Consider the following 27,900-nt stretch of genomic DNA (forward strand, 5'->3'; position numbering starts at 1 on the left):
CAAAGATAAAACTCAATTTAGTTTGCTATGCATAGTGATAGAAGATAGTGTCCGAACATGGATTTTGAAATGAAGATTAGAGATTTACCAAAGAATGAAAAAGAGGCAATTATATTTTTCCAGGATAAGGGGTTGTTGCCCACAACAAAACAGTGCGTCAATGGACACAACATGACTTTATATACTTACGAGAAGGAACTTTTAGGTTAGGTTAAGTTTACCTGATTAAAATGTACCTGCATCGTAGTTTGTTTCACGAAAGAACCTAACTTCACTTATTGAGTGTATTCTGAATAATACACAAGTACCCAGACTTTTTCTATTAGAGGTCGTATCTATCAGAGGATTACAGCAGTTTTATTTCTGAAGCTTTGATCAAGGAGTTCCATGCTATTTCAGTTGATGTACATAAGAGGCACAAAGTCAACCCTATAGAATGAAAGCAAACAGTATGTTGCCATTTCCTCATGTTTCCTCTTGTTTAACGCTGTTATATCTCTAGTTTTTCGTTTAACTTTTAAGCTATGTATTTTATTTTTTGACCCAAGTCTTTTTTCTAGTAATCAATTGTTTCTAATTATTTCGGTACTTCTTAATAATGCGGAAGACACCCAAGTAGTGTTATCCTAACAAAAGTTCGGTTAATCCTAATGAAATATAACCTTCATATGACCTTTAGTTTATACAATAATATGATTTGGGCTATAAATTGGCATATTAGGGGTGGGTATGGGATACAGTATTTGTATAGCGTCCCTAACTTACTCCCTCCTCCCTCTGTTCTTGAATGTATAGCCCAAATTATACAAGTCCAATGCATTCTGTCTAAGTCCAATGCATTGTATCACCTGTCACTTGCCTTTGTAGCTATGAAACTGGTTTTCTGAGATCTAACCTATGCGTAATTCTTGAGTGTGTTCCACATAATTAACAAGTACCATTTTTCTTATTCATACTGAATTTTGACTCGCGTTATGCTTATGATTCTAACTATTTTGATTTTATCTGTATTTGAGTTGAAACGTGAATTCGGCCTTTTTTTAAGCCTGTGATTGTCATTTATTAATAAAGTATTCTCTTACTTCACTAAAGCAAAAAATAAAAAGCCCGCTATTAATCGAACTCACCGATAAACTATTTCAAATAAAATTAGTTGTTTACACAAGTTGGTGGTTTCTTCGCCGAAATGATTCTGGAAAAACTGAAAAAAAAAAAATTGACTAAAATTTCCGTAAATTTTGAGCTCAACAATGTGTGACAAGTCTACCTTTCTTCGGGGATCTATATATGAGTCCTACTGTATGAAATGAGTAATTCTGCCTAATTTCGGGCCCTTGCCCCATCGGCTGCAGGTTTTGTTTTTACCCGGCCGTCGGGATGATTCGTTACAGTTAAAAGCAGCTTTGCTAATAGACGTCCCAATGGTATTATCGTTTTACGCGGTGTGTTAATACCAATCTTAGGGGGCACTATCCCCTCCAAAGAATGCACACAGGCCTCATCTTTTTAAGTAACTACTGAGAATTTTCTTCAAAACAAAAGATATACTGTGAGCATAAGGCCTTTATTTACAGTATGGGGGAAAATAATTAGAGAGGATTAAAACCTGTATAACCTTCATTTGAACAGGGATACTAGGCTACAGCCTGATATAAAGCGAATAAGCTTTATCTGTATCATTAATCTTATGAAAAGAAAAAAGGAGAACCGATAGATATTCAGAAAAACAAAATCTAAATTGGAATAATTTTCAGCCTTTTAATGAAATGAAAAAAAAACTAAACAGTTATTTTGGCAAAAGACGTACTCTAAACCGTTCTCGATATTAAAAAAAAAGTATATATATATATATATATATATATATATATATATATATATATATATATATATATATATATATATATATATATATATATATATATATATATATATATCAGGGCCGTATTCAGATTTTTTGGGGGGAGGGAGGGTTAAAATCTTCAAAAAATGCATGATTTTTTTATATATGTATTCATTTTGTTACGTTATTACAAGTCGAACAAACATTTTGGGAGGGGGGTTCGAATCTCCTAACCCCTCAGGATACGACTTTGATATATATATATATATATATATATATATATATATATATATATATATATATATATATATATATATATATATATATATATATATATATATATATATATATATATATATATATATATATATATATATATATATATATATATATATATATATATATATATATATATATATATATATATATATATATATATATATATATATATATATATATATATATATATATATATATATGTATATAAACCCTAATATTTTTTCGTTTTCTGTTCTTTCTGTGCGTCTTGTGTGGTCCTAGAGCGTATTTTTGGACAATAGATCCAAACTTCAAATCAGACATTAGGAAATAATTAGGTACATGTACCAGAGCTTTTTTCTCATGGTGTTTAAGGTGTTTTAATTCTCTCTTCATTTTTTTTTATCTGTTTTCCCTTCTGGGGCATGATTTGACCTCTAACTGGGTAGTCTTTTCTATTCAGTCGGGAAATATTCCGACCATATTGTAGAGTTGTGAAAAATAAAATAATTCGTCTATTCCAAGATTAATATAGAATGGAGCCCCGTCTTCTAATTTACAGTGTAAATAAGAGCATAAACCTGTTTTAAAGAATATTTACCTGTCTATTTTGATTAATCTAGTAATAAACTAAATTATCTGTGAAAGAAAAAAAAGTTGGATTGCGATTGCATATGGATTAGCAACATGTTTCTCTCATGTCAATTAATATTTGGTCTTATGAAACATGCTAAGATTTTCCTTTTAAATTTAAACAGCAACAACTTCGTATTTGCTATAGGAAACAAAACATTTGCAATTATCAGACAATTCGTAGTAGCGAACGAAGTAAGGAGCGACTCAGTCTATAGTAACCGAAACTAAAAAAAAAAAATTTGAAAAGGGGAAAACACCTTGATTCAGCATAGTTGAAAGGTCCTATAATCGTGCCATTGGGATGACGTGCCCCCCCACCCTAGCTCTTGGCGAAATGGCTGTATGTTACGAAAATTGCCCATTGTTCATGCATAGAATTTATTATTTGGAAATGTGAGAGGTTTTTTTGGGGGGAGAGAATTTTTTGCGGGGGGAACCCTCAAGGGAAAATTTTTCATGGGGAGGAGCTCCCGGGGAGCTTCCCAAGGGAAATTTTACACGGGGAGTGGAGAGGGGACTTTAATGAAATTAAAATTGAACCAGAAATTAAATAAAAAGAAAATAAGTTTTTTTCAAATTAAAATAAGGAGTACCATTAAAACTTAAAATGAACAGAAATTATTCCATATAAAAGGGGGCCGCTCCTTCCTCAATCCTTGCTTTTTATGCTAAAATTGGACTTTTTGTCACAATTCTTAAAGACTGCTCAAATACAAAGGCTGTTTAATTTGAATGAAAAATATTTTTAAAGAACTATGACTTTAACGCAAAAAGCGAGGGTTGAGGAAAGGAAAGTGCCCCCATTTATTCAATAATTTCTGTTTTTTTTTTTTTTTAGTTTTAATTTTACTCCTTACTTTCGGTTGACCTTTTTTTTGTTTAATTATAAAATATCTCGACGCGACGAAAGCGTTATAAAAAAAAGTACATTAATTTTGACTTTGTCTTTTTATATCGTCTTTTTATATCGAATAGGCAATGTAAAATTCGTTTTTATTCCAAAATTGAGTTTCAGTGCTTAAAATTTGGCTACGATAGGTCAAAACTCTCTTTATGTCACACAATAATTGTAACAGGAGAGTAGAAAAGCTGAATTTTGTTTTCTTTTTTTTATACTGTTATTCATAAGTAGTTATTTATGAAAGGAAGATTTTGATAAACATCCAAGATACGACAAAACAAGTTTTAACATCAAAAGTGACAATTTCTCACTAATTCTATAAGCCAAAAAAAAGGCATATAATTTTTGAATAATAGAAACTTTTAGTTGCAAACCAAATAAGATAAAAGAAAATGGATGTTAAAAATAGAAGGAGCATGCTTCGTTTGAGCGTCTGGGATCTATCTATTTTTGTTTAAAACTATCACATAACACCTTTCAAGTTACCAAATCAGAATTTCGAAATGTGATGAACATGTTTTGACTGTAGAAAGTACTGCAAAGCTCTAAATAATGAGCTTTTTTTATTTTGAAAAGTTGTTGAGTAAGGTTGAAACTTGCAGGAATAGGTCTAGATCCTAAATAGTGCTATGTACTTACCTCCCACCCCTTCTTCTCTAAAGGGGACTGGTCGTTGATGAATTTGGATGAATTTAGTGCTATGAGGATAAAACCGTTAGAAATAGATCTTTGGAAATAGCAAAATCTTTAGATCTTTAGAAAGAACTTTTAGAAATAGCACACAAAGATCTGTAGTCACGTTTGCTAAATCCTCATTTAAAAGGTTTTGTATAATTTGTTAAAATGTACCTTAATATTGAAGAAAATCTATGGAAGGCTTAAACTCGTATTCAGATCATTGAATTTTTTGTTTTTAAAATCTAGCGACCAAGAAGAGTTGCGCCAAACAAAAACTAAAACAATTTGTTTTGTTTGTCAAAATTAAGACAGACAGGCTATATGGCCCGAAAAGTTTCCCACCCTTTGCCCCCTCATACACATTTTTGACCGTCATGCATGGCACCTTTTAGCACACAGCGTCTTTTTACGACGCAAGTGGCCTATACCATTTTTTGTGCACGATTTCCGAAAGTGGTTAACACAGCGATGGGACCTGTCTTCTATGCAATCCTTTTAACTTTAAAACTAGAAAAGAAGTAGAGATAGAAGCTTAAAACCACTTCCATTCCATAATTTTGCCCCTGAATTCATTTGTATAATTTCACTATTTTCCAAGGTACCAAAAAGCCCACCATCTAGAATTTACCGAAAATTTGGGACGATTAGTGCGTTAAAAAAAAAAAAAAAAAAAAAAAAAAAAAAAAAAAAACTACCGTAAATTTGAACTAGTTTTTTCTTTACAAAGTAGACTACGAAAAGTTATGCCCCGCTTAGTACTTATTTTAAAATCATGTAAATGGGAATTTTATTAATTTTTTTTTATCTTCAGATAAAGTTCATTTATACAAGCAATACAACTTTCAAAATATCGTACCGAAAATTCGGGAAGACCAACACGTTGAAAAAAGAACTACCTTAAATTTGAACTTGTTTTTTCGTTACGAAGTAGACTACGAGAAGTTATTCTTATGCTTATTTTAAAATAATCTAAATGCTTTTTTTATTTTCAGATAAAGTTCATTTATACTAGAAATACAACTCCCAAAATATCGTGAAAATAATAAACAGACATTGGCAAAAGTATATGTTCCACTTAATTTAGCTTTTATTAGCAGTTTGTTTGTAGCTATATAAATGGCGCCATAGTTAACTAGTCTTGGCCAAACCTGCATCACGAATTGACTATATATCCTATTTAATGATGATTCATGATCTATTCTAGGTTGTAATTAGTAAAATACTGTGGTATCTACAAGATTAATTGCATGCAATTCTTCAATTTCCTTTTCTGTCTACCGTGTCTTGTCATCAAAATTATCTGGTCACGCATTACAGGCGCATACACATTGGTTGTTCTAATTCAAAAGGGGTTATGCGATAATTTTGCGAGATCAATATCTATATCTCACCCTCTGAACTAAGTGCTCTGGCTTGTTTTCGCCTCCCAATATCTCATTTGACTCCTGAGATATTGAAAAAAATTGTTCCTTTTTTTTAATTTGCCATTTATTCTTTCTTGGTTTTTAAAGATAGATGAAAAACGAAGCTTTTATATCATGATTGTCTTAACCATGTCTGGTCACATGTCTTGGCCATTTCCAAGGTAATTATCCTCATATTTGGTTTCTGTCTACCATCTCTTTTTCTCAATTTTTCCTGTTCCCGTATTAGAGGCACATAGACATTAGTTTTAGTAATTCAAAATGAGGTATTTGATAATTTTGTGAAACTAATATCTATATCCACTCTCTAAAGGACTTTGAATTTGTCAGTCTTCTTCCAATACCTCATTTGGCTCTTGAAATATTGAAAAATTTCCGCTTTTCCAAAATGTGTCAATTATCGTTTTTTGGCTTATATAAATAGTTGGAGAAGGAATCATTAAGTATCATAATTGCCTCGTTCATATAAAGTCTAAAAACATATAAAAGGTCTAAAAAAAAACCCTTGTCTAAACGAATGAGAATTATTAATAGTAAGATAATTTTAAAGTTTTCTTTAGTTCTTTTCTGACCTGCTGCAATATTTGTCCTGTGATATAACATCTTTTGGATTGCCAAAGCTCAAAATGGCATACAATTAATGCAATAGGCAATTTAGATAATTTCTTCTGCCGTTAAAGCAAATTCGTCAAAAAAAGTATAACATTTGCCTCAAATGGTCAAATAAAACCTAAGACAAACAGAAATTAGAAATGAATAATCAATTCAAATTTAATTTAAACAAAACCTACCTTATACAAGAGCGGGTATATAGACTCGTCTTTTGAAGAACTTCAAAATGGGAGGGGGGACTCTTAATATGTCACCAGTATTGGTTTATATCAGTGGATCTACGAAACCGATCAACATTGTCCCAAGCCGTGTGCTGACATCTACTTTGTCCCGACCAGATTTTGAGTTAAACTTTTCTTAAAACGAAAGAATTTTGATTAACAATTACTTACAAAGATCTTTCAGCTTTGATCTTATAAATATACTGATTAACAACAAAAATATCCAATTATCTTTGAGATTTTCTTCTCTTTTAATTAAAGATGTCTTCTCGTTTACGATACATCTTAGCCAATCGATAGGTACTTAAATAAAGTATTAACTTCGGACGATGAAGATGTTTGCAACTCTTTTGAAGACATATCCTGGGCTCCGAAGTATACGATTTTATATGGCGAAATGTCGCAATAAAAATCGGATACTAAATTTGCAAGGCAATAATTATTATAGGTAGTCACTCTAGACACTTTATTTGCGTCCGATTTTGAAAAAAAGCACAATAATTCAGCTTTTTGAAATAGCCTACAACAAGGCCTATATCTTGTCATGTTAGGGTAAGGGACTGAGATGCATCAAAAATGTCAGTAATGATGACACATAAAAATAGCTTTAAGTGAGAAATCAAAGAGCATATTCCAGTTTTTTCTTTTTGACTTCTGTTCTAGCTTAGAAACACATTGACTACCCAAAATTACCGCTGCTAGAATCAACCTGCCCCATGCTAGTCTAGATATTTAGCTGCCATGCTCAATGACGGCCTTTTTGTACACAACTCAGGTTATAAAACAGAAAAAGAAAAAAAAACTGACCTGTATTTTTCAAATTAGGCCTAGCCATGTAAATTGGCCTACTAATCTTACTTTTAACTCCAATTTCTTCTTAGACTTTATTCCATTGCTTTCATTACAAACAACCTATTATTAAGGTCTTTATCGGCTTTAAAGTATTGTTTTCTGTGTTTTTAACTGACAAAATAAATTTTGTAATATCAATTTCGATCTTGCCCAACCTATTGATTGGATGTGATTTATTCATCAAAATTATTGGTGAAGGCATGAACTTGTACAATATTTTGGAAAATCGATTAATTTTAACCAAAATTCGCTCCCAGCTGCTATATTGGCATATCTGGTCAGCATATCTGGTCAATATATCTGGTCAAATAATCTGGTCCATATATCTGGTCAAATAATCTGGTCAATATATCTGGTCAAATAATCTGGTCAATATATCTGGTCAAATAATCTGGTCAGTATATCTGGTCAAATAATCTGGTCAATATATCTGGTCAAATAATCTGGTTAATATATCTGGTCAAATAATCTGGTCAGCATATCTTGTCAATATATCTGGTCAAATAATCTGGTCAAATAATCTGGTCAGCATATCTGGTCAATATATCTGGTCAAATAATCGTGTTTTCATGCGAATAGTAGTATGCATTGGAACCCAGGTTATCTTAAAAAAATTTAATATCTTCCCATGTTAAATCTCCTAAGATCTGACTCTATACAGTTTTGTATAGGCTACTCAAAAATTGTGTTTTCATGTGAATAATAGTATGTGTTGGAACCCAGGGTTATCTAAAGAAATTTTGATATATTACCATGTTAAATCTCCTAAGATCTGACTCCTTACAGTTTCGTATAGGCTACTCAAAAATTGTGTTTTCATGCGAATAATAGTATGTGTTGGAACCCAGGGTTATCTAAAGAGATTTTAATATCTTACCATGTTAAATCTCCTAAGATCTGACTCTTTACAGTTTCGTATAGGCTACTCAAAAAATTGTGTTTTCATGCGAATAATAGTATGTGTTGGAACCCAGGGTTATCTAAAGAGATTTTAATATCTTACAATGTTAAATCTCCTAAGATCTGACTCTTTACAGTTTCGTATAGGCTACTCAAAAATTGTGTTTTCATGCGAATAATAGTATGTTTTGGAACCCAGGGCTATCTTAAGAAATTCCAATATCTTCCCATGTTAAATCTCCTAAGATCTGACTCTACAGTTTCATATAGGCTACTCTTTCAAATTGTCTTTTTTATGCACCGGTTACCTGAAAACATAAAAATGAAGACAGCATTTCTGTCGATCAGCGATGTTTTTATTTGGAAGCAAATCTTTAAAAATATGCCCTACAACTTTACTAAAAATTAATTGGTCCAAAAGCCTATTAGTTTCTTTCTTGTAGGAACTGTCGGCCTTCGGGCCGTTATGGGTGCTCGTCCTTGGCCATCAAGAAATATTCAGGAAATATCTCGTACTCCATTATTAGAAGAAAGCATCGAAGACTCATATTCCTCGTCAGTTTTAGAACAAGGTCTACAATCAGAAAGCTTATCAAACTCACAAGCAGAAGAAACGGGGGTTCATCCAGGTCGTTTTTACAGACACCCTCCTGTTGGTGGAGGTTGGCCTGAAGGTGGTGGGAATAAGGATAAAAAACATAATCACTCTAAAGTGAGTTGAATTTTTATATTGAAATACTGATACAGAGCTGAGTAATGGTAAAAAATAAATAGTAGCGTTTGACTATTAAGAAACAACTGCTATTCCTAACACAAAGCGTCGCAGTGGTAAGCCGCACTAAGGCCGACACGCTGTTGACAGAGGTTGCCTTGAAGGTGGTGGGAAAAAGGATAAAAACCATAATCACTGTAAATAAACTAAGGGAAATTTGTACATTTAAATACCAATTTGGAGATGAAAAATAGTCAAAGTAGCGTTTGACTGTGAAGACAACTTCTATTCATCGAACAGTTCGTGGCGAAACTTAAAACGAACAGAAATTATTCCATGCATGAAAGGGGTTGTCCCCTCCTCGACGCCTCGCTCTTTACGCTAAAGTTTTTTATTGTTTTAAAAGTAGTTTGTGATAAAGTCAAACTTTAGCGTAAAGATCGAGACGTCAAGGAGGGGACGACCGCTTTCATATATGGAATAATTTCTGTTCGTTTTAAGTTTTAATGTCGCTCCTTACTTTCAATTGAAAAAACTTGTTTATTTTATTTAATAACAGAAAGGCTCGTAGTGACAAGCCACTCTAAGGCCGATATGCTGGCGTACGCTATCTCCCCCAATTTAAAGCTTCTGCCAAAATTCCGAAAGATTGTTGTTTATTTTGCAGTCTCGTCTGTTTCTAAACTGGGGAGATAAGTGGAGAGGGAGGGAGTGTGCGAAGAAAGGGAGTGGGAGATTTTGCCGTTTCACTTGGTTCTAAGGAATAAAACGGTTCTTGCACAAATTTCCTGTGTTTTAAAATAATTCACCTGTTTTTACGTTTTTAGTTGTTTTTTCTTTTGAATTTTTTTCATTCTTTCCCCTCCCTCCGAATGAACTCATGTGCACTTTATTCTTTTCCTGTTGTGGACTGTTTAATAAAGAACCATTTATGGGGAACGACCAGTGTGCATTCTTAGGATATGTGGAAGCCTCATAAGCTGCCATTGAACTAATTATGGGCATCTTAAATGGAATGAAATCACTTTTCTTCGTAAAATCTAGCGCCTAGGACCCGGTCGCTATTTATTCCTAGATAAGTAGTACAATTGTAGGAGCATTTCAAGAATGTCCTCAAAGGATTCATGAGAAAAATATTTCACATCTTCCCCTATTTTTAAGGGCCATACATTTAGGTAGGAAGAGGAAGAGAGGGATCTTCGGGCATGAATCCTCTCCTGATCTCGGAATATCTTTGTGACCCCCTTTTCCCCGTGATTTGTCTTTATTTAATTAAAAAAAATTGGAGATTGTGGAGATTTTCAGTTTTGATAATTTGCATTTTTGAAGAATAATTAGCACCTGAACAATCCAAATTATATCGAACACATACCTACACAAAGGGGGAGAGCGTAGAGGTTAAAAAACTCAACCGAAGATTTTTCGAGAGAACTTCTCTTTCTGGAAAAATTAAAATAATGATAAAAATTCGCGCTCTCCACTTTTCAACCCACTCCTCTTTGGAAAAAAAGATTTATCCACCCTCTCTACTTGGTCCATCTTTGTGTGTCTGGGTCGAAACAGTAAATTTATTGTAAAATTTTTATTCTGAACACATATTTATAGCGTAAAAATTGTTAAAGGTCAAATTCAGAAATTAGTGACGACTGTTTTTACGAGTAAGCGAGGAAAAATTCCCCCTTTGTGTTTAAAATCCATTTGACGTGTCTGATGATTGATTGTCTTGTTAAGACAGCTAAAAACAAAGAATATAATCCAAAGAACAATTTCTTTTCAACCCTAAGGGGTATGCACCAGGCTGATTCGTTCGGAGAAGCAGGGCCGCGGAGATAGAACCTGGAACATGGCATAGAACCGATGTCAGACCAGGGTCGGAATAATTATTGTGTGTCTTTCAACCTTCAGGGGTATACCACCTCTCTGATTTGTTCGAAGATACAGGTCCATGGAGATACAACCTGAAGCCTAACATAGAACTGATTTAAGACCAGGTTCGGATGATTATTGTGTATTGTGCGTAAAGATTCTCCGTTATCTTTTAGTACAAATGAGTTAAAAGATTGCCGAGAAGTGCTTATTTTGGGTATTTATCTTTGTATTTTGGGTCTTTTACCCACCACACTCGAGTCAGATTAATCCTAATGAAATATACCTAAGTATGATGAAAATAAAATACTTCAGCAACAAAATTAATTACAAAATATATGGAAAGTACAACAGAGAATTATGGAAAGCAGGCCCCCCCCCCAGAACGCATTATATTAAATGGTTTCTAATCTAACCAACCAAAATACCAACTAAAATATTGAATTAAAATTTACCTTCAATGTAGTGTATATACACTCTCACGCTAAGAAAGAAACCACTACAGAAAGAAACCGGTTCTGTCAGACCAAGGACTTGAGTGTGGTGGGTATAAGAGATGAGTACCGTATTTTGTAGTAGGGAAGGATGGACGACCAAGATTGGGACAAAAATTGCTTTGCTAAAATTGAATTAAACCGAAATTTTGAGAAACTGCTGCATTTTCTAGCGTTTTACCATGAACTCCGTTCTATCCCTTCAAATCAAGTATCTGCTTTGGGTGTTGGGTGGAAACTCGTGCTATGATTATTGGGAGCTGCAGCACGTGTTGAGAGGGACTTTATTCGTCAACATAGTAAATACGAGGTGCTTAAATGAAAATTAGATTAAATCATAGAAAAAGTAGTGACATTTTACGGGATTTGTTTGACAATATTCATAGGTACAACTCCCCCTCCCTCTCGTAAGGACCGCTGGTTTCTCCGAATTTTAGGGTGTGACAACATAAAAAATAAATACTATACTAGAACAAAGATTTAGCTATTGAGAGGTCTTGGTTTCTTTGCTAAAATGAAGCGGGCATGGTCGGTTGCCAAATGCTTTTAAGGCTTTGTTCTCTGTACATTATTCGCGTTGGATATTCCAGTTCTTGCAACGCTGCCAAATTGTCGATAGTTTCGGTGCCTAGCTGCTGCCAATATATATAAGAAAAAACAGGTTAGCTTCAATCCTTTTTATTCACTGAGTTGTCTGGCTAAATTGGGTTTCTATTCTCCAATTCTATTTTTCTTTAAACTGTGTTAGTAATGATGGTTACAGGTTCACGCTGTTAAATCTTCAGATGTGGGGAGGTCATCAGATTTTTCCGGGAGGGGATCATGTTTCAAATAGGCTAAGTGCAGTTTTTGCCTAAATATCTCTGTTCTATAATTCGGATTTTCCAGTTTGAATTTTGTAACAATTTCAGGGGGAGGGGGTACTTGGACGATACTTAGTGAGGTTTTCAATAGAGAAGCTTCCAATAGAAAAGGGGGGTTAATTTCATTTTTTCAATTTTGATTCGCCTAGTGCTTCTAAATTGGCTCTAAATAAGCAAACAGTTTGTTCGTGTCTTCGACATATGCAGCACGTATCAGCGTTTGGGAGGAGATTGGACTTGATAACCGTATCCAAGGTCGTGCAAGAAGTCGTGCAAGGTCGTGCAAGAAGAAGAAATATTCATGAAGATCAGTGGTGATATTAGGCCACTAATTACTAATTAGGCCACTTATATAGCGGTACGAAGTATTTGGCTTAATTAAAGAATAAAATACATGCTTGATTTTGGAAGGCCGTTTTGAAACCAACTTTCGCCGTAAATTCTGCAGAAGATTTACAAAAATGTAGCCAAAGTAAATTTCTCCGAGTATCACAACTCAATCAGGAGTGTAAACGGGGGGGAGGTAGGGCTAAGGACACCCGGAAATTCTAAAATCGATTTTAATTGTTGCCCTTGCCCTACACACTAAAATTTTGCATGCGTACCTACGGACTTTAACTCCAAAATTCTTACAATGTTGTCTATAATTTCGTATATATTTTTTGCGAAATCCCTGCTTTTTGCGGTCTTCATCAATCAAAATCTTCCGCTCCCAACTGATTTTGAATACGTACATGCGCATTCGCCTTCACCGGATTTACTTCTTTTTGATAAGGGAGGGGGTCAGCAGTGTAGAGGTCTTTTTTTGGAAAATTAATGAAACTATGCAGAAATGCGTAAAAGCTTGAGATCTAGGTTGGACAGCCTAGAAGACTCCTACTAGTCTACTAGTCTACTAGGCTTACTAGTCTAACCGCGAATAATTTTAATACAGGCCGTTCCTTCATTTCCTGTGTGTTAATGAGGACTCTCTTAAGTGGAAAATTCGACTATGACATTTTTTATTGATAATTATTATTTAATAGCTGAAAGTGAATGTTTTGAAATGTTTTAACGTCTCCCAACTTAATTGTTTATTTAATTTTGTTTTCTGTCTGCACTTTCTGAATGTAGTCGATTTTTGGCTTATTCTTATCTTATGGAGATAATTAAAAGAACTAAGATAAGGCAAGTTCACATAATAATAGACTAACCAAGTCCTATTTTTAGGTTGTCTTAAAACTAAGATTTTAAAATAAGGTATTCTGCACTCGAGGACAGATTAGATTTAGAACAAAATAAATGAATCATACCTTCATTTCAAAGATCTGGTGCTACGGAGATCTGGTGCTCAGAACCTCAAAGATCTGGTGCTACGGAGGAATTTACTTTAGATTTAGTATATATAAAAGAAGAATTTTTTTTTTACATTATGTGTCCATTTTTGTCAATGGCTCGTTAATGGATCCGCTTATTTAGATGTATTTGCTTTACTAAGTAAAAATTTCCGCTTAAATGTTTGCAAAGGGCATAAGCAGTTAAAACACTTAAATCACTTGAGTGGTTATTTTTTTCATGTAGACCTATTAATAAGCTTTCAGAAAAGCCAATTCAAACGTTAACAGATCGAGGATTGAGGATCGGTGTGGCACACCCCACCCCGGAATTAGGCTAATTTATATTTGTTTAATTTTTAACACTACTTTCTAGTTTCGTGGTGGAAGATCTAGCTTTTTATATAAATTCCGTCATTTTAATGTATTAGTGGTAAGAAAATATGGATTATGATGTTCAGCCCAGAAACAAAAGTAAAAACAATAAGGCATTAGGCTTTACAGTCCCTAACGGCGGTACTCATCTCCGTGTCTTGGCCCTTCAACCAGGAAGTGCAATGGGGGGGGGGGCAACCATCATGTGCTTGCGCACACCCTTCCTGTTTACCTTACCCAGATTTCTCCAGGTACCCATTTGCAGCTGCGTCGACTCAGGCTGAGCTTACAGAGTCATGCCATTGACCTCCGTCCCAAACCAAATAATTGGATTCGAACCCTCACCCTCTCGGACAAAGGATCCTAAATTTAATGCACCAATCCACTCGGCTAGGGCGAGTGAACAACTTTCAAAGACGTGGAAATTGGACATGAAAGTGAAAGAAAATTCAAGGCTGAAAAATAAAAATAGTATAGGCTTCTATGCTAGCCCATTTATGAGGGTTTTTGCGAAATATCAGCAAAAGAATTTGCCAATTTTAAAAAAAATTTAGCAGTTATAGATTCTTCATCAATGCTCAAAGTGCAGAAACTTGTCATCCTGCTTTGCTGCATTTTCCGTTTTTGAATATTGCGCCCTAAGTTCTGCTACGTTTTGCTCCAACAATGATTCAATTTGAGGGAGAAATTCGTAGACAATATTAGCTAACAACTTCTGTTGAGCCGGCTGAGAAATGGCTTATAAGGCTTATTGATACCGGTAACCTACCGACTTTCTCGGGACTTACTCCGAGACTGTTGCTGCGCGGCTCAAAATGAAGGAAGGTTGCAGTTCAATGAGGCAAGATCAAAATAGGTTACTGTTGCAAGTCCTTTACGTAACATTAATTACCGTAGTAAATTTTATTGTTGGATCGATGTTAAATTGCAACCTCTCCGAGTCATCGTTAACCTTGCGTACACCGGTAATAAAAAATTACATTGGTAAACGGATTGCAATATATAAGGAAAATTACTCGAAACCATATAGCTAATTGTGATTTTTTAATCCAATAATTTAGTCGAATCAAAGCACATAGTGCACCAGCTATTTAGAATGGTTCAGGTTTTAAGACTTGTAAACAACATCGCATGCAAGTCTGTATTTCCCGGTATGCTGCAGGAGCCCTAACCTGAGAGGCATACTAATAGATTTTATAAATATATTAGTTTTTTTTAAACGAATAAATTGTTTTAAATTTTGGGCTACCGAATAATTTGTCTAGCTTAAAATGAAACTTTAAGCAAGGAAAACGAGGGAGCTACCTTGCAATAAAGATATTGCAAAATCCTCTACTCAGAGGGATTTATAACGCTAACGCAAGAAGAACTTCAGAGTTTCAGATATAAATATTCGTCAGGAATCATCATGTGACGGAGAGGTTAAGAGAATAAGGTGGAAAGTTTTGAAACTTGAAGCCAAATAAGCCAAATACTGGTAATTTTTATCATATGCTGAAAAAAGGCCAAAAGAGGGGATGAAGGTAGGGTTGATGAAGCTATAAAATTTTTGAACTTGAAGCTATGGAAAAGCCAAATACTGGTAATTATTCATCATATAGTGAAAAAAAAGCCAAAAGAGGGGATAAAAGCAGGGCTAATGAAGATTTTAAATTTTAAAACTTGAATAAATATCCCATTTATAAAAAGCCTCCGCCATCTGATGGTCATTTCGGAGTTTCATTTATTCCGCCACGTTTGCATACTAAGGTGCCGCCACACCTTCTTGCGACGCTTGGTACGTTTTTTTTTCTGGCATATGTTGTGAGCGCTACCCTGCATATACGGTATTTCGAGGCTGTATGAAATGGTATGTTTCGAGGTTGTATGATCATTGGCTCTATCTAAGGGTACTCTGCAATTTCCTTAGCCTCTTAAAAAGGTCTTAGCCTGGCCATAATCATATGCAATAGAAGATAAATTGTATCCTCGATTGTATTTAAATCACGCATCCTTCTATTAGCCATTTTTTGTTTAGTGCAGATAATTTGATCTAAAACTAATGCTTGCTAGGGTAGACGGAAAATTTCGGGGTTGTATTGTGTCGAAAATTTAAAGTATAATGTTCAAAAACTGATTATGCAGCAAATTAGCATAACTAATCTACTTTATAAATATTGACGGGAAACCCTGACTGCTAATATTTCTTACAGTTGGCTATTTTGTTTGCTGGATTTCAATAAACATGTTAAAAAACAGGTTAGATTTACAAGCTATGCTGAATTTCTTTCCAAGCTTGTATTTTTCTGCCCAATTGATACGTTTCAGAGAATTGTTTGCTGATAATTTTGTTAGCTAAAACATCCGTGTTCAAGAGCAAAAAATGCTAGCTAACCTGGTTAGCGGATTTCTTTAGTAAGTTGAATCGTTGTTGGAGAATTTGAATTACGCCGTTCAAAAACTGATAATACAACAAATCAGGATGAATGACCCACGCAGTAAACATTGAATGGGAACCCATGACTACTTGTGTTTTTAAAAATTATTAATTTAGTTTTTTTTGGGTCCTGCAAATATATTCAAAAACAGACTAGCCTTGTAAGCTGTGCTAGTTTTTTCCAAGCTTGTATACATTTTGGTACTTGCATATTATTCAGAACACACTCAATAAGTGAAGTTAGGTTCTTTCGTGAAACAAACTACGATGCAGGTACATTTTATGAGAAAATTCAGTTTCATAGCCACAAAGACAAAACTCAATTTAGTTTGCTACGCATAGTGATAGAAGATAGTGTCTGAACATGGATTTTGAAATAAAGATTTTGGATTTGCCAAAGACTGAAAAAAGAGGCAATTACATTTTTCCAGGATAAAGGGGTTGTTGCCCACAACAAAATAGTGCGTCAATGGACACAGCATGACTTTATACTCTTACGAGAAGGAACATTTTTGGAAGTGTAACAATAGGCCATGTTTGAAAGGTTAGGTTAGGTTACAATTTTCATAATAAACTATTAAATCTTCATAATAACATATTATATTTCCATCATATTTTGAGTGTGTTCGGAATAATACAGAAGTACCACATTTTTTCCTCACCCAATCTAATAGACTTCTGAGAGTAGCCTAGTTTACAAACAAGTTTTGTTGCACAACACTTCTGTCTCTGCGGAATAGGAAAGAATTGTTGACAACCATAATAAATTAACAATTGAACAGCCGAAACAAACCTTTAACGCAGTACCGTATTCAGGGAAGGGGGGGGTTTGAAACCCCCTGCCTCCGAAATATTTGTTCGGCTCATAAAAACGTATAAAAACCCATTTTTGATGCGTTTTGGAAGTTTTTTGTACCCCCTTCCCTCCTAACAAAAATTCTGGATACGGCCCTGCTTGAATGTAGAACATTAGGTCGACATCTCGTAAGAATAAAGAGAATGTGTTTGTTTTAAGGACTAACATACTCTCATCTATCTACTCAGAGAACTGTAGTTTGCCCAAGCTGGTAATGCGCAAATTTTAATTTTCTCTGAGGTTGTTTTGTTTTTGCAAAAGGCAGCAGTGGTAATAACAGCACGACATCATGTCTAGATATTTAAACAGTGCCCAGGAAGCAGAGATTGTGAACATGCTATTGAAAATTCCAACATAGCAACGGATATCTGTCTATGTGAATTTCCCTGGCTTGGTTCCGTGATTCCCGGACTTGGATAATAAGAAGAAAATTTAGGAGACGAGAGGGGATTATTGAGCGAAAACTCTTTTCTTTAATACAAAAAGGGACTACAAGAGAAAACTGATGTTTACTATAATGCTAATGGACCTACGAGAGAGTTCGGTTGTCCAAAACCAAAGTACGATAAGAACATTTTTGGTACTTATCTGTTAGTGTGACTATGCAACTGAGACTCTTGGGAGATAGACAGGATATATATAATTTGGGCTGTATATTTGCACATTAGGGGGTTGGGGGTTAAGTATAGCGGGACTGCATGCCAAATATAACCTAACCAAAATATCATCTATATATTTATTAAAATATAGCTACAACTTATTTTTCCACTGAACCAAGATTAATTGTCCCCGTATACGAACAGCAGTAAATCGGTTATTGTCTGATGTTATATATCTAAATTCTCGAGTGTGTACTGGCTAAAACTTAAGTACACATCTTTTTCAGTTAAACTCATCTTAAATTTCTGGTGACCCAACTATTAATTCAGATGGCAGAGAAAATCCTTAAATTTTCTTTAATATAAATTTGTCCAGACTTAAAACTTACATAATTTCGATACAATATAGTAGCCATACCTGAACGTGGAGGGAAGGGGCAAAACCAGTTCATCCTAGATCGGCCCAAGGAGCGCTAGAACTTTTAAAGTTACCCAAAAAGGCAGTTTAACGTTTAGCAAAAACTTGTGATAGGCTACCTCACTTTACAAGCTGGCCTTTCCTGCGGTAATACCAAGGGTGAGGGGGGGGGAGTTGGAATTAAGAAAACATTTTTATTGTCTTAGTTTGCGCTATACAGTTTCATATTGCTGAAAATTTTCATTGACATGATCGGTATTTTTCTTGCCCTTTACTCGAAAAAATCATCCGATACTCCATCCTGAAGACTGGACCTGTGAACACCTATAATAGTAACAATTTACGGTATAAGCCTAGAATTGTGGCTGTTGAAAAGGAAAGATGCTGAGAAAACAATTCCTACATCATAAAATGCAGAAAAATGTAGTTAGCAAATTTTAATGCGATTTCGCTATACTTCACCCCCCCCCCCTATTGTGCAAATATTTAGCCCAAATTATATATTTGCCAGGTGTCCCTCTTGTTTCAAGCCGCGTACCCGTAAATTGAATCAACACTGACGATGTTAAGAAACGGAAAACTCACTTTAGGGGGGGGGGGGTAAAGTATAGTGGAATCGCAGTTAAAATGTGTTAAATACAATGTTTCGACATATTATGAAATAAGAATTGTTTTATTAACATGTTTGCTTCTGAATAGCCCCAATTCTACGCTTATACCTAAATTACTGTAATGACGGGAGGAAGGGGTGGAAGTTGAAAGTTGCCAATATTTTCGTATGCCCTATTTTGGCTGTAAACTTTCCTATTGCTGAAATTTCTGTTGACATCAGGCCAAGTGGAACGGTATTTGTCGAGAAGTCGCTCATGCTTACGGTTGGTTCTGCCCAAATCCGGTGAAAACTTGCGTGCGGAATTTTTTTCAAATTACGGTTTCCGTGTGGCATATTATTAATGGAAACGATAATTCTGTGCTTCACAGGTGTGCAATTGAAGCTTAGAAAATTCAACTTAGATCATAGATAACTTCGAAGACCACACTGCTTTTTCATGACGAAAATATAACAGTTCAAAATAGGGATGAAACCTTTTAATAGACAGTGAAACAAATATAAAATTTTTAACTGAATATTTCGGACACATATACAGTGTCCATCATCAGCAGTAAAACAACTTGGTTAATTTGGGGTATGGCCTGGAGCTAAAGTTAGATTCATTTAAGCCTTTGCCGGTTTTTCAGTCTTCTTTGGTAGAAGCACTGCTTGAATATTGGGCAAAACGCCTCCTTTGGCAATGGATGATGGACGCTGTAAATGTGTCCGAAATATTCAGTTAAAAATTTAATATTTGTTTCACTGTTTATTAAAAGGTGTCGTCCCTATTTTGAACTGTTATATTTTCAACTTAGAGTATATGTAAGAATTGGCATTCACTGCAATTTTTTTTTGTACAGATGGCGATATTTTCGCAGCTCATTACAAAGCGGTTGCAGATTTTGCACATAGTAAGAGATAATAAAACGTTTTCAGAAAATTCTAATGTGCCTGCTGGGTGTATTTTCCCTGAATTCTCATTTTCCATCTTTTTTCTTGAAAAAGTAGAAGTCAGGTCAGCTCCTCTGTGTTTTCAGTAAAGCGCTCAGTACATTACAGTATGCTAAGTGACTTTAATGGGCAACGGCATACTCTTTACTTTTTGTTAATCCCTGCATGTTTTAAGTTGCTGGATATTTTCGGTTGAGATGGAAATGATATTCGGAAGTATTCGGTTGCAATAGAAGGTACATTTTGAGAAATATACTCAAAATCAGGGACGTACGCATTACTTTCCGGCAAAGGAAGTGGGCAATAACAAAAGTGTTTTGAAGCCAGTAATAATAATAACCATTAGCAAAGTTGAATAAAAAGTTCCCTGAAATCTAAGAAAGTTTGTGATTTTGGGGGTGGGGGTCAGGACACTGACGCCCCCATGTTTGCGTCCATGCTTGAACTATATAGTTGAAATATCAAGTTTTCCGTTTCTTATCAGCTCAGCAGAAGTATTTGTTTTGTTTAAATTTTTGACGAAATTTCGGAGTGACTTGTTCAAAAGAATAAAATTTCAAATGGAACACAAACATCTCTGCAAAACCTCATAGAAGTGATAATGGAATACATGTTCGTTTTTACTCAGAGGTTTCCCTAGAACAAAAATAAATGGAAAGTAGCTTTAGTCGGCTGAACTTTAGATGATCGAGAACACATAGATAGAAACATGCCCCCTGGATCCAATTTTTGTACTATAGTTTTGTCAGTATTGCCACGTTGATTCGTGCAAATGAATAAGCAAAACTAAATTTTTAAATTTGATTACGCTTTTTGTCTGCAAAAAGTAAAACATTACCTGTCTGTTGATTCCCAAAGACACCTACACTATCAAAAGAAAGCTACACCTTCTTAAGCTATTTGGTCCCACATGTTTTTTACTTATTTTTTTGCTAATTTTTCACCCACGTTTCTTTTTCATAATTTGGCGTCCACTATTTTTCAAATGTGGCACTTTTTGTTCGTACAAAGTAAAACATTTGTAGTCTGTTGATTCCCAAAGACAACTACACTATAAAAAGATACACCTTCTTAAGCTATTTGATGTCATATGTTTTTTGCTTATTTTTGCAAATTTTTCACCCACGTTTCTTTTTTCAAATTTGGTGCCCACTATTTTTCAAATGTGACACTTTTTGTCCTTAAAGAATAAAACATTACCAGTCTGTTGATTCCCAAAGACAACTTCACTATAAAAAAAGCTACACCTTCTTAAGCTATTTGGTGTCATGTGTTTTTTGCTAATTTTTCACACACGTTTCTTTTTTCATATTTGGCACTTTTTGTCCGTAAAAAGTAAATCATTACCTGTCTGTTGATTCCAAAAGACAACCTCACTATAAAAAAAGCTACACCTTCTTAAGCTACTTGGTGTCATATGTTTTTTGCTTATTTTTCGCTAATTTTTCACTCACGTTTCTTTTTTTAAATTTGGCGCTTTTTTTCCTTAAAAAGTAAATCATTACCTGTCTGTTGATTCCCAAAGACAACCTCACTATAAAAAAAGCTACACCTTCTTAAGCTATTTGGTGTCATATGTTTTTTGCTTATTTTTTGCTAATTTTTTACCCGCGTTTCTTTTTTTCGAATTTGGCGCTTTTTGTCCTTAAAAAGTAAATCATTACCTCTCTATTGATTCCCAAAGACAATCCCACTATAAAAAAAGCTGAACCTTCTTAAGCTATTTGGTGTCTTATGTTTTTTGCTTATTTTTTGCTAATTTTTCACCCACGTTTCTTTTTCCAAATTTGGCGCTTTTTGTCCTTAAAAAGTAAATCATTACCGACTGTTGATCCCAAAGACAACCTCACTATAAAAAAAGCTACACCTTCTTAAGCTATTTGGTGTCATATGTTTTTTGCTTATTTTTTGCTAATTTTTCACCAACGTTTCTTTTTTCAAATTTGGCGCTTTTGTCCATAAAAAGTAAATAAATTACCTGTCTGTTGATTCCCAAAGACAACCTTACTATAAAAAAGCTACACCTTCTTAAGCTATATGTTTTGCTAATTTTTTACTAAGTTTTCACCCACGTTTCTTTTGAAATTTGGCGCCCATTATTTTTCAAATGTGGCGTTTTTTGTCCGTAAAAAGTAAAACATTACCAGCCTGTTGATTCCTAAATACAATTACACTATAAAAAAAGCTTAACCTTCTTAAGCTATTTTGCGTCGTATCTTTTTTGCTTATTTTTGCTATTTTTTCACCCACGTTTCTTTTTTCAAATTTAGCGCTTTTTGTCCTTAATAAGGAAATCATTACCTGTCTGTTGATTCCCAAAAACAACTTCTCTAAAAAAAAGCTACACCTTCTTTAGCTATTTGGTGTCATATGTTTTTTGCTTATTTTTGCTAATTTTTCACCCACGTTTTTTTTCAAATTTGGCGCTTTTTGTCCTTAAAAAGTAAATCATTACCTGTCTGTTGATTACCAAAGACAACCAACCTCACTATAAAAAAAGCTACACCTTCTTTAACTATATGGTGCCATATATGTTTTGCTAATTTTTTGCTAAGTTTTCACCAACGTTTCTTTTGAAGTTTGGGGCTCATTATTTCTCAAATGTGGCGCTTTTTGTCTGTACAAAGTAAAACATTACCAGCCTGTTGATTCCTTAATACAACTACACTATAAAAAAAGCTTGACCTTCTTAAGCTATTTGGCGTCATTTGTTTTTTGCTTGTTTTTTTGCTTAATTTCTTGCTAATTTTTCACCCACGTTTCTTTTTTTTTTTAATTTTGCACACACTATTTCTCAAATGTGGCACTTTTTGTCCGTACAAAGTAAAACATTACCAGTCTGTTGATTCCTTAATACAATTAAATAAAAAAACAAGTTTTTTAAACGAAAGTAAGGAGCGACATTAAAACTTAAAACGAAGAGAAATTACTCCGTATATGAAAGGGGCTTTTCCTCTTCAACGCCTCGCTCTTTACGCTAAAGTTTGACTCTTTCTCTTAACTCTACTTCTTAAAACAGTAAAAAAAAACTTTAGCGTAAAGAGCGTGGCGTTGAAGAGGAAAAGCCCCTTTCATATACGGAGTAATTTCTGTTCATTTTAAGTTTTAATGTCGCTCCTTACTTTCATTTAAAGAAACTTGTTTTTTTATTTAATTTCTGGACGTTTTTTAATTAATGCATGTTTTGATCTTGGCTCTCCGCACATAAATAATTAAAACGAAATTTGCATATTTTTTTTTTTTTTTTTGGCTAAATGGCTTTCTCGTAGTTTTAATCGGAAGATTTTGAGAAAAAAGGAGCGAGGGAGGAAGCCTAGTTGCCCTCCAATTTTATGATTACTTAAAAAGGCAACTAGAACTTTTAATTTTTTACGAACATTTTCATTTGTAAAAAAATATACGTAATGCTTTCGTAACGAACTTCTATATTCGTATGTTTTTATTGCGTATGTGAGGGGGTTCACCCCTCGTCGATTCCTCGCTCTTTACACTAAAGCTTAAATTTTGTCCCAATTCCATAAGAATGACCCTTGAATCACAAAGGCCGTAGAATAAATAGTTGAAATTACTAAAAATACTTTAGCGTAAAGAGCGAGGTATTACGAGGAGGTAAACCCCTCATATGTGTAATAATTTCTGCTCGTTTTAAGTTTTAATGCTGCTCCTCACTTTCAGTAGAAAAAAACTTTTCATATTTATTTTTTCATTGTTTTTTTAAATAATGCTAGAAAATCCTGCGCCCCCTTCATTGAAAGTAACTTCCCCCATGAGACGTTTTTCCATGGAAAGATCCTCCCATGTAGCCCCCCTCCCACCTCAACTCCCCCCCAAACCAAAAAATCCCCTTGAAAACGTCCGTACACTTCCCAGTAACCATTACTATATGTAAACACAGGTCAAAGTTTGTAACTTGCAACCCCTTCCACGGGGACTGCGGGGGATTAAGTCGTCCCCAAAGACATCGCTATTAAGTTTTTCGACTATGGTGAATAAAATGGCTATCTCAGAATTTTGATCTGGTGACTTTGGGGAAAAAAGGAGCGTGGGAGGGGGCCTAGGTGCCCTCCAATTGTTTGGTCACTTAAAAAGGGCACTAGAACTTTTAATTTCCGTTGGAATGAGCCCTCTCGCGACATTCTAGGACCACTGGGTCGATACGATCACCCCTGGAAAAAAAAACAAATAAACACGCATCCGTGATTTGTCTTCTTGCAAAAAATTGCGAAATTCCACATTTTTGTAGGTAGGAGCTTGAAACTTCTACAAAAAGGTTCTCTGATACGCTGAATCTGACGGTGTGATTTTCATTAAGATTGTATGACTTTCAGGGGGTGTTTTCCCCTATTTTCTAAAATGAGGCAAATTTTCTAAGGCGCGTAACTTTTGATAGGTAAGAATAATCTTGATGAAAGTTATATATTTAAAATCAGCATTAAAATACGATTTTTTTTATGTAACTATGGGTATCAAAATTCCATTTTTAGAGCTTCAGTTACTATTGAGCCGGGTCGCTCTTTACTACAGTTCGTTACCACGAACTGTTTGACTGCACTATAAAAAAAGCTACACTTTCTTAAGCTATTTGGTGTCATATGTTTTTGCTTTTTTTTACTAATTTTTCACCCACCTTTCTTTTTTCAAATTTGGTGTTTTTTGCCCGTAAAGGGTAAAACATTACCAAATTTTTAAATTTGATAACGCGTTTTGTCTGTAAAAAGTAAAACATTGCCTGTTTGTTGATTCCCAAAGACAACTGTACTATCAAAACAAAGCTTCTCCTTCTTCTATTTGGTCCCGTATATTCTTTCTTATTTTTTTGCTAATTTTTCACCCACGTTTCTTTTTTCAAATTTGGCGCCAACTTCTACCAAAAACTACACAACTATATATGTAGGTTTTTCTCATTAAAAATTTTAACTCCTGATTTTTCGTAACATGTATATTGTTGTGTAAATTTCCACTTACCAATTCGAGCAATCAGATTTTAATTTCGCTGTCCTGTTATTTTAACTCATTTCAAATGAATCGAACTTGGGTTTTTTCAAAATCGAGTTCTAAATACTACTAAAATGAATGGTTTTAAATAGCTTTTCCCAAAATTAGGGTCTAGATATTGCTAAAGTCTCAATGTGAATAGGCCTTAAGTTAGTTTCTATAAATATAATTGATATTCATGTTCCTTTCAGTTTCTGCTAAGCTATGAAAGAGAAATTCTACATAAAAGAAAAGAACTTGCTGAGTTATGACATTTTCTTGCTTTGTCTGGAGCATTGTGAATTTCGCAATAAAAGCAGACATTTGTTTTAATTGTGAGATATTCATTTAATTGTTTTGTCGCTTTCAAGTATATCCCCAATTTTGTTGCTTTGGGTTTAATCACCGTGGCAACATAAAATCATAAATAAATGAGCATGAATCATAAAAATAAACATAATAATATAAGAATCGTGATAAATATTAATACAAATAATAAATACAATAAGATAAAATATAAATGAATAAAAAGATGGAATCTTCCGTATATTTTCTATTCTACAGCTTGGACAATACTTACCGCTATTCTGCAGCTTGAGCAATACTTACCGCAATAAGTAGCGTGTCAGTCTCGAGGACTTCCAAATAGTCGATGAGGGTTCTAAGCTATATAGTTATTCAAACTCCTCAGGAGTGCAGGCAGGGCCGTACCCAGGATTGTTTGTTGGCGGAGTAAAACAAATAGGGGAAGATTTTACAAAAATAAGGATTATAAAGGTTTCTGGGCAATTTTTTATGCATATGTTTTTGTTATTTGTGGGGATCGGACAAAGATTTGAGTGGCGAGGTTCAAACCAGGACCAGAGGCAGGTTCAGCTTTTTCGTTGTAAAACATTTTACAAGGATTTTTTTTTTTTTTTTTAGTTAAATATAGTTCAAGGAAAGATAAAGCTCTCCCGCCTTGAATGACCTCTCTGCTAAGGATGGCTGATTGAAAGGAGCAGGCACGAGTGGAGAGTACCAATGGGTCTGCTCCCTCATACTTTTTGGATTCTGGGAATTATCCGTAGTTTGGTGCAATCTTCGTATGATTTGCTTGCTTTTTTGGCTGTTCGGATGAATCCCCCTTGTAAAACTTAATTCGTTTGTATCTGGCTCTAAAGTTCCCACTAGACTATTTCATTTATCCCGGTGCTGTGCAGTCAGACCTGGGGGCAGAGGAATCAGTGCCAAAGGATACATTCGTGCACACTACTGATCGCTAGTTTGTAACCCTGTCGCGGGTGTAATGTTTCATTTTTCATGGGGGAGGCACGGGCATAGTGGATATTTCTCCTTTGCGAAAAAGGGACAGCCAGCCAATTATAAGAGGGGAATCCTTTCATCAGTCACTGTTCCAGGGGGTATCGTGAATATGTATGGACCCATCTGCGACCCCGCCCCTATCTTTTACGTATAGACCTGTGGATTAGTTCTACTCGTAGCTGAACTGAGGAGGACGGCTAGGAAAGTATACAGTCCGTAATATCATGAGACCCCCCCCCCATTGAGGAAATGCGTGGAGGAGCGCAAAGAAAGCTTTGTTCTTTTTTTTAGATAGAAGAAAGAAAATTTTGCCCCTGAAAAAAATATCACTTTAATGAAGTGTTATATAAAATGCGTGGTAGCTAAACCGTTAACGGATCTAAACAGTTAACGGGTTTAAAGACAGGCAAGTTCAACCACATTTTTTAATATATTTGACTATGTATATGGAGAGACGGGCTCAAGAAATTACCGGGTCTAAACCGTTCCGCGAAAACTGCCATTTTGAATCTCAGAATGCCATGTTGAGTGCAGTGTGGAATTTAACACTTTCTTTTCCAATGTATTTCAATACCTTAGATTGAGGATAACTACTAGTGCTTAAAACATACGTTAAACCGCGTTAAACCGCCTTACAGCGTTAAATCGCCTGAAGCCGACACAGCTGCGCAAGCTCGTCCTTTACCTTTGTCATTTCAAAGCATCTCTCTTTACCCCCTCACATGAATTTTTAATTTCCTTTAAATTGCTTTTATCACATCTTCTCACCCCTGTCTGCAGGGACGTCCTGCCTTTTTTGGTGTTAGACCAATTGTGGAAAAGAACAGTCTTTGGCAATCAGGCTCTGGTTTTTCTAAAGTTAATGCTGGGTACTATATATATATATATATATATATATATATATATATATATATATATATATATATATATATATATATATATATATATATATATATATATATATATATATATATATGTGTGTGTGTGTGTGTGTGTGTGTGTGTGTGGGTATATATATACCATGTGTGCCGGGAATTTTCTTATGATGCAAAGAAGTTTCGCGAAGCGGAAGTGTGTCACGTATAACAGAAAAAGTGGTGCTCCAGGATGTGCACCAAGTGGTAGAGAATGATGACCCCTCACACATTTTTGAATTGGGAAAGGGAGGGTACATTAAAACTGTAACCGTGTTTTGCTTTTAAACGACTGGAAATTATACAAAGGAGAAAAATCATCCGGCTGTTTTTCCTAGGTTCTTTTAAAGTCTAGACATACTTTAACTAAGCCTTGGGTGTACAAAAATTGTACCTCCTACCATTTCTTTCCCTACCTATTGTTTAGTTTACCTCACTTTCTGTTCCTGTTAGTATACGTTAAACGTATACTAATCGTATACGTTTTTCGTACCTCAATGCCTCTTTGAAACGAACGTAGTTTGTATCTCATTTCGCACTTCTTAAAATAAAGCTCACACTCCGCTCCCCTAAATATACACCACTCTTTACTTTTCCTCAGCACAAAGTCTTTGAGGGGAAAAAATATCCCGTTAGACAAAACAAAAAGTCACTTGGCTTCTTTTTTCGTTGTCGCACTGGCCCGAAAAATAAATTGCGGAACTTGAAAATTTATCTCATTGGCTCTTTTGTCCAGTTCAAACTTGAAAACCGTCAGTGATAATAAAGATGATGGCAAAATGCCCTGGCAACCGAAATATGTTATCATGATTTTTTGCCATTCAACTAGTGCGTCGAATATTGAGTGCTTCAGCTGAGGCCACTTGCTATGCCAGTTCAAAGGAGTAGTGGTTGTGTAAAGTATTGAAAAAGACCTTGATTTAGGCTTGG

The 27,900-nt window shown here is 34.7% G+C and overlaps 1 protein-coding gene and 1 long non-coding RNA gene across 2 annotated transcripts in view; one reads left to right on the forward strand and one right to left on the reverse strand.

Moving 5' to 3' along the window:
• Window positions 1-27,900, forward strand: part of LOC136032743 (uncharacterized) — a 165,307-nt gene that overhangs the window by 48,138 nt on the left and 89,269 nt on the right. Inside the window, exon 2 of the mRNA XM_065713077.1 lies at window positions 8,766-9,034. Within this exon, the coding sequence (XP_065569149.1) occupies window positions 8,789-9,034 (246 nt within the window). The 5' untranslated portion in view covers window positions 8,766-8,788. The remainder of the gene's footprint in view (window positions 1-8,765; window positions 9,035-27,900) is intronic.
• On the reverse strand, window positions 1,053-27,632 carry LOC136032744 (uncharacterized). Its single transcript, XR_010618774.1, has 3 exons — window positions 27,464-27,632; window positions 6,529-6,705; window positions 1,053-1,201 (listed from the first exon to the last, which is right to left on the reverse strand). It is a non-coding gene; the product is annotated as an uncharacterized LOC136032744 (long non-coding RNA).

The sequence above is a fragment of the Artemia franciscana genome, chromosome 11 (assembly GCF_032884065.1).
Source record: "Artemia franciscana chromosome 11, ASM3288406v1, whole genome shotgun sequence".
Lineage (NCBI taxonomy): Eukaryota > Metazoa > Arthropoda > Branchiopoda > Anostraca > Artemiidae > Artemia > Artemia franciscana.